The sequence below is a fragment of the Lynx canadensis genome, chromosome C1 (assembly GCF_007474595.2).
Source record: "Lynx canadensis isolate LIC74 chromosome C1, mLynCan4.pri.v2, whole genome shotgun sequence".
Classification (NCBI taxonomy): domain Eukaryota; kingdom Metazoa; phylum Chordata; class Mammalia; order Carnivora; family Felidae; genus Lynx; species Lynx canadensis.
The window spans coordinates 92,627,383-92,649,232 of record NC_044310.1 but is presented as its reverse complement, the minus strand read 5'-3'; the positions used below and the strand labels follow the sequence as shown (position 1 = coordinate 92,649,232).

At 38.4% G+C, this 21,850-nt stretch overlaps 1 protein-coding gene across 6 annotated transcripts in view; it reads left to right on the top strand.

The window, feature by feature from the left end:
• The first annotated feature begins 288 nt into the window (after positions 1-288).
• Positions 289-21,850, top strand: part of WDR47 (WD repeat domain 47) — a 70,880-nt gene continuing 49,318 nt past the window's right edge. For 4 of the 6 annotated variants that reach the window (XM_030324358.1, XM_032594353.1, XM_032594352.1 and 1 more), the window contains exons 1-2: positions 474-554; positions 19,502-19,668. In XM_030324358.1, the coding sequence (XP_030180218.1) occupies positions 19,511-19,668 (158 nt within the window). In that variant the 5' untranslated portion in view covers positions 474-554; positions 19,502-19,510. Of the gene's footprint in view, positions 555-4,855; positions 5,630-19,501; positions 19,669-21,850 lie in introns of those variants that run through there. The other 2 variants (XM_030324357.2, XM_032594351.1) reach the window with 2 other exon arrangements.

The window sequence follows — 21,850 nt, the reverse complement described above, 5'->3', positions numbered from 1 at the left end:
GCCCCCTCCGCGCTATTTCGGGACGCGGGGTCACCGGCCAGCAACCCGTCTGCGTCCCGGCTGCTGGTCTCTCACCCAATCGCCAGGCCAGCTCTTCCTCCGAGTCCAGCAGGTCCTTGGAGGGCAGGCCAGAGCCCGTCTGTCTAGGCGGGTCCCCACCTCTCCAGGCTCGGGCCCGCCCAGCCGACTCTCCCTTTGGCTCAGGCACCTGCCTGGCCGCCCCTCGGCGGGGTCCTGAGGCTCCTCGGAGAAGCGCGATGATTGGTTGCCGCTCGGGGCTGGAGCTCTGCTCCAGCGCCGCTTGACAACCGCAGTCTGCAAGAGGCTGAGCCGAGCGGTCCTCCGGGAGGGGCAGACGCGAGGAAGGACGGCCTGACGATCTGATGGATTGACGCGCGGGCGGCAGGAGGGAGGACCGACGCCAAACCCAGACATAGACCTCCGCCCTCGCGCTCCAGCCCCAGCCCGGACCCGGCCGCGTCGGGGCCCCGTTCGCCGGCCTCACAGCCGCTTTCTCCTCAGCCGCTTCTCTGGACTCGTCCGGGAACCCTCAGGTGAGTGACTCCGGGAGGCGGAGGCGGGGTCGGCGGCGTCGCACCTCGGGTTGCCATGGTCACCAGTCGCCACCTGTCACCAGCTGACAGGGCTCCGACCCAGGCGGCCCTTGGCCCAAAGGGCGGCGTTTGCGGCCCGGTAGAAGGGTCTCGGGTAGGCTTCGGTGCCTCCTGGGTGGGGACTGGGGTCGTGAGTGAGGCCCCGGCGCCGCCGGATGAGGACCTGGGAACTGCCGGCCCCTATTTCGAGGCCGCCTGTCCTGGACCACACCTTCCCCTCTCTTCCAGCCCGGCTCTGGGGTAGAGCGACACCCCTCGCCTGGTACCGTCGGCCCCGGAGCGGGGAGCTAGCGCAGGATCAGTGCCCACCTCGCCGCTGCTGAGAGGCGGGAGGGGAGCTGGCTGCGTTGATTTCTTCCTTCCTCGCCCGCGGCCGAGCCCTTGCGAGAACTGAGGGGCGCGCTCGCGTCCCTGTCTGGGCACGCCTTGGCCGGGAGGAGGGGAGGAAGCTGCGGGGCTGGGAGCCGAGCGGCGGCGTGGGGCAGCTCCGCGGGGCCGGCTTTGGCCTTTCTTACGTCAGTGGTTCTGTGGGTGCAGCCTTTGGGGGTCTGGGCGGGGGGCGGGGAGAGGGGAATCGACTGGGTTTGGAACCCGGCTTTGCTGGGGCTGAGGAGCTCCGGCGTAGAAGAGGCGGGAGGCTGTAGAACTCTAGGGTTCAGCCGGTTCCTTGTATTGGGGAGAAAGATTGGGGCTCCAGCTCTGGGGCGAGGCCTTGGGCAAAAGGGGCAAGGTAGGCTGGGCGGCATTTGAACAGCATTTGATTTTTGTCATCTCTATACCCAGACGTGCAGTCAGTAACCACGCATGGTATCTGAGCGGAGCGTTTTTGGCAACTTGGTTCTCTGCATAATGAAAGGAGAAGCCTTTGTTCCACCCAGATTCATAGGTTGTGATCTAACACTTATTTGCCTCGCTTTGTTGTAGACTTCATAGAATGCTTCAAGAAGTTAATGGCACAGAAATTAACATGTAGGCTTTAAATATGCTACAGATCTTTTTTTCACGGTAAATCCAAGTAGAATCTTTTTTGTCTCCGGTGTTGGCTTGAGTTGCATTGAAATTTTACTAGGAAGGAGAAACGCCTAAGAGCCCATTTTCCTTTATATGGCATATTCTAGGGGTCTCATTTAGGACAAAGATGTAATGAACAATTTTACCTTAGGTTTTAGGGGGTAGATTGCTTCCACACAAAAGGAAAATTATTATACAGTGCGGGAAAAGACAAGCAATTAAACCATTAGCAGTATATTGTCAGGTAAAAAAAAAAAAGCAAGCACCACAGAACACTGGAACTTATATGCCATAATAATATGTAATTTTTTGTGAAGGGATTTCAATATGTTTACCTCTTCTTCCTACTTCCTAATTCTTTTCTTTCTCTCTCTCTCTCTTTTAAAGCCAGTATTAGGACTATAATATTAGAGAACAGGGGTATTATTCTAAGTTCCTAGTTACATACTTGTGTTCAGCCTCTGTTTCTGTTTGTGAAATTATCAGTTACTGAATGGACAGCATGGGATATGGTTGATATATACTGTAGTTTGAGAAATACTTCAAAATAAGTATGAAAAGATGCAGTTTTCCTTAGCAAATCAGTAAGCTGGAAATCAGATTGCCTGGATTTAAGTGTCATTTAGCTATCGATTACAATCATGGAAGAGCTACTTAACCTACTGTTGAGTCTAATATCTAGATCTGTAAAATGGGGATAATACCTACTGTTGTTTTAGTCTGGAATGGGCTCTAAGTTGAACAAGATAGTCTGTTTGAAAGCACTTTGGAAAAAAATTAAGGCATCTGTTGATTACCTCTTAATAGAGTGGAGCGTTGGCAAGAATAATTAAAATACTCTGCATGATCTGTTTAGTATTTTGAGGCCCAGGACCTTATTTCTTATAATAGCCTTACAGGGCTCACGGGAACTATTAAGGTGCATCCATCCTTACTCTTTGATGGAGGTTCTTTATTACCATGGTGACATGGAAAAAGGGTGTTTCTTTCCTATATGTGTGCAAGGATTGCTTTCCTGCTTTCAGTACGATTTTCTTATATTTAGAGAATATAAGGCAGATTTCAGAGACTTCAAAGAAATTTCATGCTTAAGGGACCCTGGGGATGTGTTCAGTCTTTTTCTGCCCCTATGGAAAAAAATTTAAGAAGCATTGCCTTAGACTCACTCAGCTAATGAATCACTACTTAGCACAGGAAATAAGTTGAATTTCAATTTCTAAAACTTTGACACTAGGCTTATTATTCTGATTATCCCCTCTTGTTCCCCCCGCCTCCTGTAAATGTCAGAATATTGTAGTGGAAAGGTCAAAGGATTTTAGTCATATAGACCCTCTTGTCCCATTCATAAATACTGTATAGGAGTATTAAGGGCCTGACATAGTAAATGCACAGTACATGTTAGTAGCTTTTCCTTTCCCATCTCTGCATATTAGGATATTAACAATCTCTCAAACCCATTCTTTTTTTTTTTTTTTAATTTTTTTTTTCAACGTTTATTTATTTTTGGGACAGAGAGAGACAGAGCATGAATGGGGGAGGGGCAGAGAGAGAGAGACACGGAATCGGAAACAGGCTCCAGGCTCCGAGCCATCAGCCCAGAGCCTGATGCGGGGCTCGAACTCACGGACCGCGAGATCGTGACCTGGCTGAAGTCGGACGCTTAACCGACTGCGCCACCCAGGCGCCCCTCTCAAACCCATTCTTAACAGGAAACCCTATTATTCCTCTGAACTTCCATGGCATTTCATTTGTAATTCTTCTGTGGTGCTCTTTATATTTTATGCATATTACTTTTATATAGAAGACTTGAATCCAGGTCTTCAAACTCCAAATCCAACGCTGGCCCATACCTAAGGATACTTTTTTATTCTGTGTAATTTTGAGACCATTACATTGAATAGTCAAGGCTTATATATTTCAACTGATTTTTCTTGCTTTTTTTGTTTTTTGTTTTGCTTTTTGCTTTTTAATTTGTTTCTGTTTGGGTAAAAAGCTATCCTTACAAAACACCACACACTACCTTGTAAATCTTGCTTTCATGTTTTATCGTCTTCACTGTAGTAACTCAGTGATTGTATTCCTGGGATGCAGCATGGTACTAGCACTAGATACTCAAATATTTTTATTATTATTATTTTAATGTTTGTTTATTTTTGACAGGGTAGGGAGAGATTTAGCAGGGGAGGGGCAGAGGGAGGGGGGACAGAGGATCTTTGCTTACAGCAGAAAGCCCCATGTGGGGCTTGAACTCACGAACCAGGAGATCATGACCTGAGAAGAAATTGGACACTTAACTGACTGAGCCACCCAAGCGCCCTGATACTCAAATATTGTTAAACAAATACTGACCTTAAACAAACATTATCATAAGTAAGAGTCTCTTCGTGTGGCATCTGCAACATAATTTGATCTAATCAAGCTTCCCAATATTTTGTTTTATTTTTTATTTTATTTTATTTTTTAATTTTTTAGAGAAGAGAACATGTGAGTGGGGGAGAGGAGTAAAGGGGGAGAGAGAGAATCTTTTTTTTTTTAATGTTTATTTACTTTGAAAGAGAGAGGGTAAGAGAGTGCGTGCATGTGTAAGCAGGGGAGGGGAGCAGAAAGAGAGAGGGAAAGAGAATCCCAAGCAGGCTCCATGCTGTCAGTGCAGAGCCTGATGTGGGGCTCTATCTCAAGAACCACAAGACACAAGATCATGACCTGAGGTGAAATCAAGAGTCTGGCACTTAATGGACTTAGCCACCCAGGGGCCTCAAGCTTCCTAATATTTTAAAATCACACCTAAAATATATTTAAAACCAGGGTTAACTTTTTCTAAAGTAAATTTTTATACTTTATCCACAGCACAGTAGCTCTCCCATAGCATGTTTTTAGTAGCTCTTTTGTCATACTGGTTTTACCATGGGTATGAACTCTGAAGGGGAGAAACTTATATTTATTAAGCACAACTCACATGCTTGCCACTCTGCGTGGACCTTTATCTTGTTTTGCAAGTCAACACCCTATTTTATAGAGAAACAGTACTACATGAAAAAGGACATAAACATTTTATACTATTTGATACATTGACTTAAATAATGAATTCTATAAAATGAACAGATTTCTATGGCTAAGTTTGTTTTGTGACTTTTGTTGATGTATTGGAAAAGAAAATAGAATCTTGTAATAAAATTTTTGAGAAAACTTTACAGAACTGAGCTAAAATTGGAGCCTTAATGTCCATTTTTTGGTTTAACCTTTTTTAAAATGTTATTTTGAAAGCCTGGAAATTGCGTTGGATTGGTTTTCTTTCCAACTTCAAGAGATGCTTTAGAAATTAAATTCTGGGAAGTGCAAAAACAGTATTTGATGAGCAGATGATGATGTAAAGCAACTTTAGGTGTTTGGGTGTGTTTATTATATAGTGCGCACATCATGGGAAGTGTTGATTTCAATGTATACATTGAAATACCATACCTGGAGTGTTGTATTCTATTTTGGATGTTTTAAGAGAGTGATTAACACATGTTAGGCAGAGAATGATTAGAATGGTAGGGGTTCTGTAAGCTATATGAAGAATTGCTAAAGCGTATAGGAAAATAGACATGATTATTGGTCAGATTCAAATGTGTGAAAGTTTGAAACATAATAAACTTGTATCATGATGATCCTGAAGACATGAATAACTAGATGAAAATTGCAAGAAAGTAGATTTCATTTCAGTATTAGGAAAGCAAAATTTTTATACTTGTGAATTTGTTATCTATTGTTACAAATTACCTTTTCCAAAACAGTGACTTAAAACAACAAATATTTATCTCACTGTTTCTGAGGGTCAGGAATCTGAGCACAGACCTGCTGAGTGCCTCTGATTTAAGATCTCTCTTGAGATTCGGTCAAGCTGCCACAGAGGCTTTGGTGTCATCTGAAGACACAAATCAGGGATGATCTTCTAAGCTCAGTGGCTTGGGTCTCTGTTCCTGTGGGCTGTTGGACTGAAGGCTTCCATTCCTTGCCAGCAGGTGAGTGGAGGCTTCCCTCAGTTCTTTGTCACTTGGATCTTTCCACAAGGTTGCCTCATGACATGGCAGCTGGCTTCCCCCAGAGTGAACACTCTGAGAGAGAGGACACACGCCTGCACTCAGGACTCACACTACTATCTTTTTACAAATCTTGGAAGTGACAGCCCAACACTTCTGCTATGGTCTTGGGTAGAAGTGAGTCACTAAATCCAGCGCACATTCAAGGGCCAGTGACTAGAGAAGGTTGTAAACACTAGTAGGCTCATTGGTGACCATTTTAGAGACTGCCTTCCACAAGTGGCTTGTAAGGGGGGCATAAAAATTTTCTCTCATTGGAGGCATTTATGTAGAGGTTGGCAGACCATCTGTTAGAGGTAAGTTTTGGATATTCTGCATTATAGGAAAGTGGACTAATGTACCTTCCGACTCAATGCTGTGATGAATATATAAAAGGTAAGGAAGTAGAAAAGCTAAGGATGAAAGACTTTAATAGGTAATTATATAGTATATATTCTGATGTACTTAATTCAGTAGTTAATGCTTATATAATTTTGACTTTTTCAGTACATTTTCAAGTTTTTGTGATTCTTGGTTCAGTACATTTCCTGCTGTGTTTCTGTATGTTGACCTACTGACTTTAAAAAAAAGCCATTTTTTATGTAGTTCAATTTTTGAAGTATACACAAATACCTTAAGTTCTGTTTTTCCCTTTGAAAATAATAAAGTGTGTATGGGAGTAAAACAACATGAAGGATTTTTTTTTTTTTTTTTTTTTTTAGAGAGAGAGCTCGAGTTGGGGAGAGGGGCAGAAGGAGAGAGAGAGACTTTCAAGCAGGCTCCATGTTCAGTTTAACCCCAGTGAGGGGCTGGATCCCATGACCCCAGCGTCAGGACCTGTGCTTTATTTATTTATTATTTTTTAAAAATTTTTTAATGGTTATTTATTTTTGAGACAGAGAGAGACAGAGACAGAGCTCCAGAGGCAGAGGGGCAGAGAGAGAAGGAGACACAGAATCAAAGCAGCTCCAGGTTCTGAGCTGTCAGCATAGAGCCTGACGCGGGGCTCGAACTCACGAACCGTGAGATCATGACCTGAGCCGAAGACGGCCGTGTAACCGACTGAGCCACCCAGGCGCCCCAGGACCTGTGCTTTAATCAAGAGTTGGATGCTTAACCAACTGAGCCACCCAGGCGCCCCATGAAGGACATTCTTCATCTGTTTTACAAAGCACACTTCTGTACCTTGGCTTTAGGTGTGACAGAAAACGATACTAGAGGTCTCACATAATGAAAGGTGAAATTGTGTTCTTAGATAAAACATCATTTTTACCATAAATAAATAAAGTAGAAACACACAAAATAATAAATAAGGAATATAGTATGAGTTTATATGAATATTTTACTTTGACCTTGGTTGATATAGCATTAATTTGTGCTTGGAGTTAATTTTTATTACAAATATTAAGATTATAAACTTTAGGGACACCGGGTGGTTCAGTTGATGGAGCATGTGACTCTCAATCCCAAAGTTGTGAGTTCAAGCCCCATGTTGGGTGTGGAGCCTACTTCAAAAAAAAAAAAAGAATATATACTTTCTACATTTCTTATTTACATCTTTATAGGTTGAAACTCTGCCTAATAAACATTTGAATTTTTACCATGAGCTGCTGTGATGATTTAAGTAATAAATTGTTTAAAAAATCTTTTAATTCTTTGTATGATTAACACCTAAAGCTTTTGCCTGTGAGTCAGGAGACCTGGAATTCTTAGTTCTGCCTAATGTCTAATAATTGTGTAATCAAGCAGTGGCACTGTTGCTCACTAGTAAGTGGGATTCTCATTTTAAATTGTTTCAAAGAATAGACTTGCTTTGGTCTGCCCATACCTACTGCTAGGTTTCTCTTGAGTTCAGTGACACCATCTGTGAGTTTTCTGACGAAGCTGTTCAGTCTGAGACCAGAGAACACAGCAAAGGTCTGATAGGTTTGTTTGGTTTTTTTTATATTTATTTATTTTTGAGAGAGAGACAGCGTGTGAACAGGGGAGGGGCAGAAAGAGAGGGAGACACAGAATCTGAAGCAGGCTCTAGGCTTTGAGCTGTCAGCAAAGAGCCTGATGTGGGGCTCGAGCTCATGAACCTCAAGATCATGACCTGAGCCAAAGTTGGATGCTCAACTGACTGAGCCACCCAGGAGCCCCTGATAGGGTTTTTTGTTTTTTGGTTTTTTAGTTTATTTATTTATTTTGAGAGAGACAGAGGCAGTGCAGGGTGAGGGAGGTGGGCAGAGGGCAAGGGAGAGAGAATCCCAAGCAGGCTTCATGCTGCCAGCACAGAGCCCGACACAGGGCTTGAAATCCTGAAACCAGGAGGTCATGATGAGCCAAAACCAAGAGCCAGAGGCTTAACCAACTAAGCCACCCAGGTGCCCCAAAGGTCTGATAGGTCTTAAAGAGATCTGCCGAACCATGTTCTAGGCAAGTGAACTAAAAATGTATTATTTAAGAATAAAAAAAATTTTCTACACATTTTGTTTTTTGATCTAAAATTCTTATGCAGTAGGGGCTCCTGGATGGCTCGGTTGGTTAAGCGTCCAACTCTTTGATTTCGGCCCAGATCAAGATGTCAGTTCGAGAGCCCCATGTTGGGCTTTGTGCTGCTTGGGATTCTCTCTCTTCTCTTTCTGCCCCTCTCCTACCCCCTCCGTCTTGCTTGCTCAAATGCTCTCTGTCTCTCTCTCAAAATAGATAAATAAACATTAAAATAATTTTTTATATAAAGAAAAATAGGGGCCCCTGGGTGGCTCAGTCGTTTAAGTGTCTGACTTCAGCTCACGCCATGATCTTGTGATTTGTGGGTTCGAGCCCAGCGTCGGATTCTGTGCTGACAGCTCAGAGCCTGGGACCTGCTTGAGATTCAGTCTTCCTCTCTCTCTGCCCATCCCCCACTAGCACTCTGTCTCTCTCTCAAAATGAATAAACATTAAAAAAATTAAATAAATAAAAATTCTTATGCTTTAAATCAACACTGATTTTGCTTTTAGTTGTGCTCTAAAAGCTAAATTGTGTTCAGAGTTAAGCATTTGTAGCAACACACTGTTAAATTTATCTAGGTTTATCTAGGTTTCCCTATATTTGGTGTGGTTTTCATAGATATTTTAAAGACTGAGGTCCATTTTAAAGTTGAAAGTTAAACTCTAGAGCTCTTAGATCTAATTTTTTCTTTTCTTTCTCCTTCCTTCCTTCCTTCCTTCCTTCCTTCCGGTTCCCTTCCCTCCTATCAGTTTCAATATTCCTTATTTTTTGATGGCAATATTCATTTAGATAACAATTTTAAATTAAGTGGGGTTGATTAAATAAGGGTTAAGAAATATATTTTATTAGACCTGGAGAGATTTTTTTTTTTAAATGATAAGTAGTATCAGGGCACCTGGGTGCCTCAGTCAGTCATCTAACTCTTGACTTTGGCTCAGGTCAGGATCTCATGGTTTGTAGGTTCGAGCACCATATCCCACCCTTTGTGGGGATTCTCTGTCTTTCTCTCTCTCTGCCCTTCCCTGGCTCGTGTACTTGCTTGCTCTCGCTCTCTTGCTCTCTCAAAAGAAATAAACTTAAAAAAAAAAAAAAAAAAGAACTGATGATCTCCCGGAAACCTTTATAAAAAAAAAAAAGGGAAAAGTAATATCTAATTTTATTTTAGTTTCTTACACAGTTGGGCTAATCCTTTTTGTCTCTCCTATTAAAAGTGCATGTTTAAAATTCTGGTTAGACTGTTATTAATGCAGGATTTTATCTAGGAGTCTATTTACCCTATTAACATTGTTTAATAGAAAAACAATGTGAAAGATCAAAAAATTAGGGTCCTCAGTTGGAATAATTTTTAAAAATTATTTCACTACTGTGAAGTTTTTTCCTTTAACATGTTTAGATGACTCTTTCCTTATTTTTGTGAAGTGTCTTTGCCCTTCCTTTTCTTGGGAATTAGTGTGATATAGCAGAAAGAGCTTTAGCATCTCACAGACTATGGTTCCATTCTTGCCCAGGGTTGTAACCTTTGGCTACTGTATTTCCTTCTTTCCTTTTTCCTACCCTTTCTCCTTTTCTTCCTCTTTCGCTCTCTGCCTGTCCTCTCTGTTTCTGTATTTCGGTCTCCCTTTCACAGTCAGAAATTCTAATTTTCATTGCTGCAAAGCTTAGGATTTGAATTGGGGAGGGGGAGACAATTTCTTGTCTGGCTACCAAGATAAGGCAGCCCAGATGCTTATGGAAAAAATGAAGAGTTGAAGAGTTCTACTTGCTCAGATGTTTGAGGAGCTAATGAAAAATTGACCTAAAGATTAATCATATATATACATAATAAAATTAATCATGATTAACATACAAAGATTAATCATATATAATATATATGTAAATATAAAATTTGCCTCCCCTTTGTTTTGCTACCCTGTTAAATAGGTTCCCTCTGGTACTTTTTAAAGATTTCCTGATTGACATGGATGCTGATATCAAGATGTATGTCCTGATGTACTTCTGAAAGAAGTACTCAGTTGCTGGTGAAATATATGTTTAATCTTTTTTTTATTATTAAAAATCTTTTTTCATGTTTGTTTATTTTGAGAGCGGTGGGGGGAGGGGTCAGGGAGGGGAGAGGAAGAATCCCAAGGGAGGGTCCCTAGTGCCAGCTTGGAGCCTGACACGGGGTTCAAACTCACGAACCACGAGATCATGACCTGAGCAGAAACCAAGTTGGTCGCTTAACCAACTGAGCCAGCCACTCAGGCGCCTCTAAATTATTATTATTATTTTAAAATTATTATTTTTAATGTTTTATTTATTTTTGAGAGAGAGAGAGAGGCAGAGTATGAGCAGGGGAGAGGGAGAGACAGACTCCGAAGAAGGCTCCAGGCTCTGAGCCATCAGCACAGAGCCCGACATGAAGCTGGAACTGGTGAACCGGGAGATCATGACCTGAGCTGAAGTCTGATGCTTAACTGACTGAGCCACCCAGGCACCCCTATTATTATTATTTTTTAATGTTTATTCATTTTTTGAGAGAGAGAGAGAGTGCATGTGCAAGTTGGGGAGGGGCAGAAAGGGTGGGAGACACAGAATCTGAAGCGGGCTCCAGGCTCTGAGCTGTCAGCACAGAGCCAGATGGGAGGCTCGAACCCACGAACTGTGAGATCATGACTGAGCTGAAGCCAGATGCTTAACCAATTGAGCCACTCAGGAACCGCATTTTTATTTTTTTAATTTAAATTTTATTTAGTTAACATAGAGTGCAGTATTGGTTTCAGGAGTAGAATTCAGTGATTCATCACTTAACACCCAGTGCTCATCACAAGAAGTGCCCTCCTTAATACCCATCACCTGTTCAGCCCATCTCCCACCCACCTACCTCCATCAACCCTCAGTTTGTTCTCTATCATTAAGTATCTCTTGTGTTTGGTTCCCTTTTCTACCCACCCCACCCCTATATGTTCATCTGTTTTGTTTCTTAAATTCCATATATGAATAAAATCAGATGGTATTTGTGTTTCTCCAATTGACTTAATTCTCTTAGCATAATACATTTTAGCTCCATCCTTATGTTTACTCTTAATGTAAATACTGGGTTAATTTCTTTTTTGTTGTTGTTTATTTATTTTTGAGAGAGAGAGTGAGACAGAGCATTAGTGGGGGAGGGCCAGAGAGAGGGAGACACAGAATCTGAAACCGGCTCCAGGCTCTGAGCTGTCAGCACAGAGCGCGATGTGGGGCTCAAACCATGAACTGTGAGAACATGACCTGAGCCGGAGTCAGACACCTAACCAACCGAGCCACCCAGGCGCCCCTGGGTTAATTTCTTAAACTTACAAAGCCCAATATCTTCATCTGTTAAATGGGGATGAAATTGCCTATCTCATAAGACTGTTATAAGGATCAATTAAACAACGTAAGTAAAGATCTTAGAATAGTACCCAATAATTATTTCATTGTAAACATAGCAGTTAATCCTATCTTTGGGATTCTATTCTAGTTACTATCTTGATATAGAAGAGAACCTTTGGAATCTAATCCTGTAATTTTTCATAGTTTTTTTTCTTTTTAGAGTTAAAAATTGTATTCATGTAAGAAATGTATGTATAAATATACAAGTAATGCATGGATATATATTGGTTGTAAACCATTCTGATAATACAAATGATGAAGAGTAAAACGGTCCCCCTTCAACTCCTTTCTTTTCCTAGTTTCATGCCCTGCATCCATTACAATTCCTGTTCAGAAGTAACCACTCTGACCAGAGTGGTTTGATATGTATCCCTCCAGACCTTTCTTTATTTATTTAGACAGATATCAAAAATAAGTGGATGCATTTATATTTACAAAAATATAAAAATAAGTGGATGCATTAAAAAAATAAGTGGATGCATTTATATTTATCCATTCAACAGATGTTTATTAATAGCTATATTCTGTGATGTGCCTTTGCACTGTGAGGATGCATTAGTATTCTGTACTATGAATTTACCATAATTTAACAATACTGCTATGATGAGAGCTCAGTTCATTACTCATTTTTCTCTATTACAAGCAAATATTCAAGGAACATCTTTGTATATGTATCTTTGTGTGTATTTGCAAGTACTTTTTTGGGATCAGTTTCTAGAAGTAGAATTAGAATTGGTGAGTCAAAGAGTATAAACATTTAAAATTTTTATAGAGGGGGTGCCTGGGTGGCTCAGTCAGTTAAACGTCCAACTTTGGTTTAGGTCATGATCTCACGGTTCATGAGAGCCCCCCGCGTTGGGCTCTGTGCTGACAGCTTGGAGCCTGGAGCCTGCTTTGGATTCTATGTCTCCCTTTCTCTGCCCCTCCCCTGGTCATGCTCTGTCTCTCTCTCAAAAATAAATAAACATTAAAAACATTTTTTTATAGGTAAGAATTTCATGCTGTCAAAGTCTCTTTCAAAAAGTTTGTCCCAATTTACATTTTTAACACAATGTGTGAAAGGGCATTTACCCACACTCTTGCCAAAACTAGGTATTATCAGGTAGGCCAAAATTAGTAGGCCATAAATGGTGTCTTGTTTTAGTATCACTAGTGAGGTTGAACATCTTTTCATAAATTTTTGGTCTCTTTTGTAGTTCTGTGAAGTGTCTGTGTAGTCTTTGCTCATTGTTCAACTGGAATTTGGGGGGGTATTGATTTGAAGATGCTATCTATTTGTTCTCATTGGTAACCATTTAACCGTTTATGTGTGTTGTGTTTATTCCTGATTTGTCCTTTGTCTCTTGTTTATGACAACTTCTATTAAATGGAAGGTTTACAGTTTACATTTTTAGTACCAGATTTGACCATTTTTTCCTTTACATTTTCTGGGTTACAAGACTTAATTATACAGTCTGAGTCAAAACTAGTTTTGCTTATCTTGTAAATTTTTAGTTCTTTAGCAATTAAATATGTTTTTTAAATTTTTGTGAGTTTCAATATGGAAAGAACACACATACTTTAATCTCATAAAGAAAGATTGAAATAATATTTGAATCAGATCTGAGAAGAGGTCTTGTGTTATAAAAAATTTACAAATCATTCTGAAATATTACTTCTTTACATACCTAATGAATATATTATATTCATTTTATTACTAATACCTTTCATTTACTTGCAATTAGAATTTTTAAGTAATCTGCAATTGGAAATTCTTACTTACATTTCATATTATTATTTAAATTTTTTGAATAGGTAATATTTGTACATAGTACAAAATTCAAAAGGTATAAAAAGGTATGTAGTGGAAAGTCTTACCATTTCTATTCTTTAACTATCCAGTTTTCCTTTAAGACCCTTTAAGAACCATTTTTATCAATTTTTTGTGTCTTTTTTCCCCAGAGATATTTTATGCAGATACACAACATATAGTTTATGTTAATTGAATTCTTTTCTTTTTATAGCTATATTAAGCAACACCTGCTTAAAGATAATTTGGTCTTTAAGCCAAAATTATTCACAGTTCCAGAAAGTAAATTAGAATAATTGATGAATAGAAGAACAGCTGTCAACAATAAGAAGGGACACGTGCTGTATCCATGTTATAAACATTAGTTGATTAACAGACATGACAGAGCTTTGCAGTTAGAAGGGCTTTTGTTTGCTTGCTTATATGATTTAAAACAAATCTATTTTATTAAACTGACCTTATATGTTAGAGACCTCTAATTATCCAAGACTTTATATTTCCCCCTAAGAATATATGTATATCAATAACAAGAAGTATATTGAAATGTGACTTAAAGCATATTATAAAACTTAAAGGGAAATCCTAGAAATTGCCCAAACTAACCCTCTTATTCTATTTTTAATATATTTTTTATATTTTTAAAACAATTTTTAATGTTTTACTTTTGAGAGAGAGAGAGTGGGGGAGGGACACAGAGAGAAGAGGACAGAACATCCAAATTGGGCTCTACCCTGAAAGCAGCAAGCTCGATGCCAGGCTTGAACTCACCAACCACGAGAGCCAAAGTTGGCTCTCACCAACTTAAACTCACCAACCTGAGCCAAAGTTGGACACTCAACCGACAGAGCCATCCAGGCGCCCCTATTTTTTTTTTTAATTTTTTTTTTCAACGTTTTTATTTATTTTTGGGACAGAGAGAGACAGAGCATGAACGGGGGAGGGGCAGAGAGAGAGGGAGACACAGAATCGGAAACAGGCTCCAGGCTCTGAGCCATCAGCCCAGAGCCTGACGCGGGGCTCGAACTCATGGACCACGAGATGGTGACCTGGCTGAAGTCGGACGCTTAACCCACTGCGCCACCCAGGCGCCCCGAGGCACCCCTATTTTTAAAGATTATTTATTTTGAGAGAGAGAAGAGAGAGGCAGGGAGAGAGGGAGAGGGAGAGGCAGGGAGAGAGGAAGAGAGAGAACCGCAAGCAGGCTATGCACTGTTAGTGTGGAGCCTGATGAGCAGCTTGAACCCATGAGCTGCGAGATCATGACCTGAGCTGAAGCTGGATGCTTAACTGACTGAGCCACCCAGGTGCCCCTAACCCTCTTATTCTATGTACGAAGAATTGAGGCCCATAGAGGTTAAGTTTATAATTTACTTATAATTATACACATTTATATCACATTTATAATTCTGAAGGACCAGACATTTACAGTTAACTGACCTGGCAGCAACATAAGTTTTTAGAATGCTATTTTATTAAATTTATTGCTCTATTTTTTAAAGGAAAAGGTGCAGTAGTTTTATGTTACAGTTTGGTATTAAAAGGTGTTACAGTTTGGTATTAAAAGGGTTCATGTACTTCATTTTCTTATCTGCATTTTTGTCTGTAAACAGGAATCTTAAGGCAATGTAACTCATTGTTACATGCTCTGTAATACTTGGAAGATTAAAGAGGGTAGTTTTTATTGTGTGGGATGGAGTTGGAGATTAATGGAACTTTTCTTCAGCATTCTTTTCTTGACTATAAAATTTATAATGGCTGTACCTTGATTCCCTCAATCTTGTACTTGTGAGTCATTCTTAGTTTTGTGCATTTTTCTTCCTTCCTAATCTGTATTACAAGTGAGTAAAGAAACATTTCAAATGTTCCTCATTGCAAAGGAACATTTAAATCCTATCTATTTATATTTGATTAGAAAGTTACCACTGATATTTTTTTCATAAAACTTTTTCCATATCCATGTATAGAAATATACATAGAGGTCAATATATTTCTGTTGACATTCTTTTTTTTTCTTGTTAACATTTTATCTTTAATATTAGATTTCTAAAAATAATTTTATTTCTTGCCCCTTAATATAGTCTTCTAATCTTGTTTGACTAAGATAGGAATCAGTATGAGTATAGAGACAGCATCTGGAATTTAGTTTCTGTAGATATTAATTGTATCTAAGTACTAAAATATTAACTACCTTCCTGCTGGTGTCCAGATATACTTATTATTAAAGAAAACATTTCTTTATCTCACCTAGTCCAGGATTGGATATAAGTAAAAAGTTCTTTTTTTTTTTAAGCTTATTTATTTATTTTGAGAGACAGCGCACAAGAGAGGGGCAGAAAGAGAGAATCCAAAGCAGTCTATGCACCAGTAGCATGGAGCCAGATGTGGGGCTCAAACTCACAAACTGTGAGATCATGACCTGAGCCCAAACCAAGAGTTGGACACTTAACTGAGCCACCTAGACTCCCCAAGTAAAAACTTATTTTTTTTAAAAACATAGAGATGTTTTTGTGATTTTTTTTATAGGTAAGTGTGTCATTTATTATGGAAATACAGAAACATTCTGATTTTTTTTTCATTTTGTTTTCAGTTTTCAGCAGAATACACTTTATTGTTGGCTCTACATAAATCCTGCCTGGTGATTAATTGTTCACATGCACCATGAGCTGGCATATCTAACCTACAGTATTGTCAGAGCTGACTTTGGCTTAAATAGGTTAAAGGGCCAGAGTTCTGTCCTTTTGAATGATTTTTAGAATAGTTGCAAACAAAATCATCTACTCCGTACCTTTTAAGAGGCATTTCTTCATTGATTTTTGCACCTTAAGTTAATTCAAGTAAACTTTATTGTACACTTATGTATGTACATCTCATTTAAAAGATAATTTTAGTTGTTTCTTTTTTTTTTTTCAACGTTTATTTATTTTTGGGACAGAGAGAGACAGAGCATGAACGGGGGAGGGGCAGAGAGAGAGGGAGACACAGAATCGGAAGCAGGCTCCAGGCTCTGAGCCATCAGCCCAGAGCCTGACGCGGGGCTCGAACTCACGGAGCGCGAGATCGTGACCTGGCTGAAGTCGGACGCTTAACCGACTGCGCCACCCAGGCGCCCCAATTTTAGTTGTTTCTAAGCTAGTTAACTCTTACTGTTTTATATCTTCCCTGAGAAGGGAGGATGAAACATTTATTATTGAATTCTACTCTTCTGAATTAGAGAAAAATTCTGCTTGGTAGTGATTAATAGCTTAAGGAGATTAAGAATGTGAATTATGTTTTTATGTGTTATCTTTAAAAGTTATATTTATAATAATGTATTTAATTTCTAAATTATATAGCTGGGATTTGGGGAGCCTCTACAAACGTTTCAGTAACACAGAGTGGTTAGAAAAGAATAACGAAGATATAGTCATTAAGCGTGTGCCTATGTTATATATGCTATCTAGCAACAGTGAATCTTATAAGAATTAAAATTCTGGGTTGAGTGGTTAAAATAGTATACTTTTATGCTAGGAATTTCACAGTATAGAATTAAAGCTTGTCTTTTAAAAACCTGAAAAATTCTCCGTTAATTAGTATACATTTTTTGTATTTATTCAAAGTTTAAATGTAAAGTCAGTATAAAAATATGTATTTGTAAGAATTTATTTCTTCTCTTAGACTTTATTAATCAGAAATGATGGTGGCATTGAACTTGTAGTTATGATTTATTTTATTTCTTTAATGTTCATTTATTGATTTTGAGAGAGAGTGCGCGTGAGCACAATTTGGGGAGGAGCAGAGAGAGAGGGAGAGAGAAAATCCCAAGCAGGTTCCGCACTGTCAGCGCAGAGCCCCATGTGGGGCTCAATCTCACCAACTGAGAGATCATGACCTGAGCCAAAATCAAGAGTCAGGTGCTTAACTGACTGAGCTACCCAGGCACCCCATAACGTGAAATTCATAGTAACTCTAGAGTTCTCCCATATTGAGGCTGAATGTAAAATAAATTGAGGCCTATAAAATGTTCAATATCATTGGGTATATTCAACAACAATAGAAAATTGCATCTCAATTCTGTACCAAGTTGTATGGTTGGTACATAGTGATATAAGTGAAGTACCCACTAAAAAATTAAAAGATGGAGGGGGCAATTTTTTTCCTGATAATTAAATTAATAAAAGCCATTCTTTTGCTAGTAAAAATTATATGAAGACCTGGGGAATGCTAAAACCACTAACCCTTGTGCTCTAGGAGTAATCTTAGGCACCTCTGAAATGTAATTAAAATTTAGTGAGCAGAAATATCACTAATTTTACTGTATCCTTTTTTGGACAAAGTCTGTGAACAGGAGGATGGTCAGCGCAAAAGAGAGCAAAGAGAAACCCAAAGCACGCAGACTGGTCAGCTGCCCTTTTGAGACAGAGATTGGTGATCTGTTTGTTTCTTGAGGCAAGCATGTCCTTATTGTGGTGATGGATGTAGGAGATTAGCCTGATGTAGGAGATTAGCTTAATTTGATGTCATTAAATATTTGAGTCATATGATATCTTCCCATGTTCTGTCCCTTGTTTACCCTGCCACCTTCTCTACCTAAAAGAGAAAATCTACTCATCTGATATGAGCATTATAGTCTGCTGGACATTTACACTTCTCATTATAAAGAAAGAAATTGACAAGATAATAAACAAATTGGAAAAAAATTAACACGTTTGCATACACATGTGTGTTTGTTTCTGTGAACTTGGTTAAAGTTAGTTGGTCCTGTGAGCAAGATGTGCTTGCAATAGTCTGCTTCATTGATGATGCGTGATGATGTGTCTTTGCAGCTAGTCCCTTTAGCATGGTAGTCTTTTGTACTGCTGTTAGCCTTAACATTTGAAAATTCCAGCAGCTTAGGCCATTTAACTTGTGTGATCTCATCTGTGAAATGATCTTCAGAATTCCTCCTAGTTCTAAATCTTTATGAATTCATAACCTATGTGCTCAATTGTATCACTGCAAACTTTTAGATAAAAGTTAGAAGAGATTGTAGAGAATTGAAATATCTTTGTTCATGTTTAGGTTGATATGAGTTAAAGTTGTACTTTTTAATCAGCCTTGTTTTGTTTGACTCCAAAGTACAAGATATAATAGTTTGTGTTGCTATAGACTATAAGCTTCTTAAGGACAAGGCCAGTGTCTCCTAAGTAGAACAGTGCCTATCACAGAGAAAAAGCTGCTTATTGAATGAGTGTATGCCTACGGCAAGGTATTTAGGACATGGCTAAACATGGTTATTAATGACTTTTAAAATGTTCTTTTTTATGACAGATTTTAAAAATGTGTAAGAATAGATAGAATAATATTGTCTCAGTCCATTTGGGTTGCTGTAACAGAATACCATAGACAGGGTGGCTTATAAATAGCAGAAATTTATTGCTCACAGCTTTGGAAGCTGGAAATCTAAGATCAGAATGTTCACATGATCAGGTTCTGATGAGGACTCTCTTTCTGGTTGCAGACTACTGACTTCTCAATGTATTCTTACAAGGTAGAAGGGTTGAGCTGTCTTTCTGGGGCCTCTTGAAGGACACTAATCCCGTGAAGGACAGAGCCTTCAAGATCTAATCACCTCTCAAAGGCTCCACCTCCTAATTCTGTCAATATGAAGATTAGGATTTCAACAGATTAATTTTTTTTATATATATATGAAATTTATTGACAAATTGGTTTCCATACAACACCCAGTGCTCATCCCAAAAGGTGCCCTCCTCAATACCCATCACCCACCCTCCTCAACAGATTAATTTTGGGAGGACACAAATGTTCAGACCATAGCAAATATAAGTGAATCTCCCTCCATTTACCCATTACCCCACTTCAATAGTCATTATTCTTGTTTCATCTTTACCTCTTCCAATCCCCTCTTGTATTATTTTGAAACAAGTCACAGACTTTATATCATTTAATTTGTATTATTACAGTGTGTATCTCTCAAAGATAAGGACTTAAAAAAATTATAGCCATAACCTTTATTCCACCTTAAAGAATGACTGGTTTTGATAAATATTAAGTTAATTTCAAAATACCTATACTAAATATTTCCAAGAAACCTATTATGTATAGTTTCCAGACAGTTAATAACACTTAGAAATCAAATAATAGGACTAATTTTTGTTTTTGTTCTGTTTAATATTTAGGCTATCAACATGACGGCTGAAGAAACAGTGAATGTAAAAGAGGTTGAAATTATTAAACTAATTTTAGACTTCTTGAATTCAAAGAAACTTCACATTAGTATGTTAGCCCTCGAGAAGGAAAGTGGAGTCATAAACGGCTTATTTTCAGATGATATGCTTTTTCTGAGGTATGATTTTGTTAGTTTTATAAGGTTTGTAGCTCCTTCAAAGAAGTGTTAAGTATTAATGAAATAATATGTGTATTTCAGGTGGGATATTTATAATCGTGAAAAGGCCATATAATTTGTAAAAATAATGTTTGTTTTTATAATAGAACATTTACAAAGTCATGTTTTCTATAGAATCTTTTCAATAGTAAGATCAAGAAGTCCATTAAAAAAACTAGAGTCACAACTCCATTGTGGTTGTGGCATCATCATGAAAAATTCTTGATTTAAAAAATAAGAGACTCCAGAAGGATAAAAAAAAAATTCTGAAATACCATCTTTTTGGCCATAGAAATGAATATAGATATATTCATTATAGAAAATATAGAAAAGGAAAAGAGAAAAATACCCGTCACCCAGACACACTACATGCTGATGATTTTCTGTGCATATTAAAAAAAAAAAAAAAAAGCAATTCTGTTACATTCTATTAGAAGGATAACTTAGTATCCTTCTTTATCCATTAACATTATAAGGATTCTCTGTGTTACAAATTTATACTTAAAATTTTTTGATTTAATTGATTTCCTAATGGTTCCCCAATTTTAAACAAATTATTTCCAATTTATCTTAAATAAATGCTCTATTGAACATCTTTTATACATAGGACTTTTTCTGTATCTTGAATTATTTCCTTAGAACAAGATTCTTGGAATTGCAGAGCAAAAGAGAATTAACATATTTGCCAAATGGGAAGCTAAATATATCCTAACTTGAATTAGATGGAAAAAGAAAAACCCAGATTTCCAGACAGAAATGCACTCTCTGCTTATGTGATACTGAATATCCTTGACGAAGAGTACAGATTCTTGGACATGTGGCATTTTGTGACTTGGAAAGCTTTAAAAAATGAAGCATTCCTCAGTCACGAAAAAGGAACTTAAAAAAAAAAAACTTCAGTGTATTAAGAGTTTATTTAAACTCCTTGAACTTCCTTGTATTTGGTGTTATGAATGTCATTTAGCCCTGGGGAGCTTAGTCAATATTCTCAGGAACCAATACTGAGGCCGTTCCGGCCCTGTCTTTCAAGCATTGCTACTCCTGGAATTTAGCAGTGGCTCTCAAATATCCCCCCTCCAAGAACCAGCTGGGTTTCTGATGAAGTTTTACTGGTCTGAGGTAAAATGCAAAGAATTGTAGAATAGTTAAGTTTTTCATTAAACTAAATATATTCATCTTAAAGGACTAACCTTTGAAATTCTGCCCTTTCTTTTTAAATATTAAAATGCCTCTTTGTAAAATGATTATGATATATTATGATTGCTTCTTACTAATATTCCTTATTTGCAGGCTTAAAAGTTGGCAATCTTATTTAGATCCTCCTGCCCATCCCTTTTTAAATTATATTGTTCTAAAAATCCAGAAGTAGGGAAATTGCTATTATAAAAGAAGAACAGCAGTAAGAATGCCTTATAACTTTTGGAAATTCCCATAGACCACTAAAGTGGAATGAAACCTTATCTTATTCCTTGCCGTTTTTATTCTCAGAGTATACATTTTAGTGTTATATGCCTGAAAGATGTAGAAATCACAGTTGAGAGCAGGATTTCTCAACCTCAGCAATAGTAACATTTTGGGCCAGATAATTCTTTGTTCTTTGGGGCTGTGGGGGTTTTCCTGTGCATTGTAGGATGTTTAGCAACATCTCTGACCTATACTCAGTTGATGTCAGTAGCACCCCCAAATTGTGACAATCAAAATGTCTCCAAACATTGCCAGATGTCTTGGGGACAAAATCACCCCCAATTAAGAACCTCTGATTTGGTGAGTCTGAAATATAGCCATACATTGGCCCCTAAATAATACAGAAGAGCTTTAAAACTGTAAGATGAGTAGGAAAATGAAGGAACGTTTAGACTTAGCCCAGTGTTTTTATATAGGTGAAAAAAAACCCACATATATATTAGAATGAGAAGTGGATGCAGATTCACAAATTCTTCTCATATAGGATATGTTGTTACAAATAAGTTGTGAAAATTTTATTTTAGTATAGTGGTTGAGGATGTTAACCTCATTACAGACTTCAGACTGAAGTTTTAATGCTTCATTTATTCTGCTTATCATTTATTCTTATCATTTATTCTGCTTTTATTCATTCTTATTTATTCTGCTTTTAATTAGTATAACCCAAATTTGATAACAT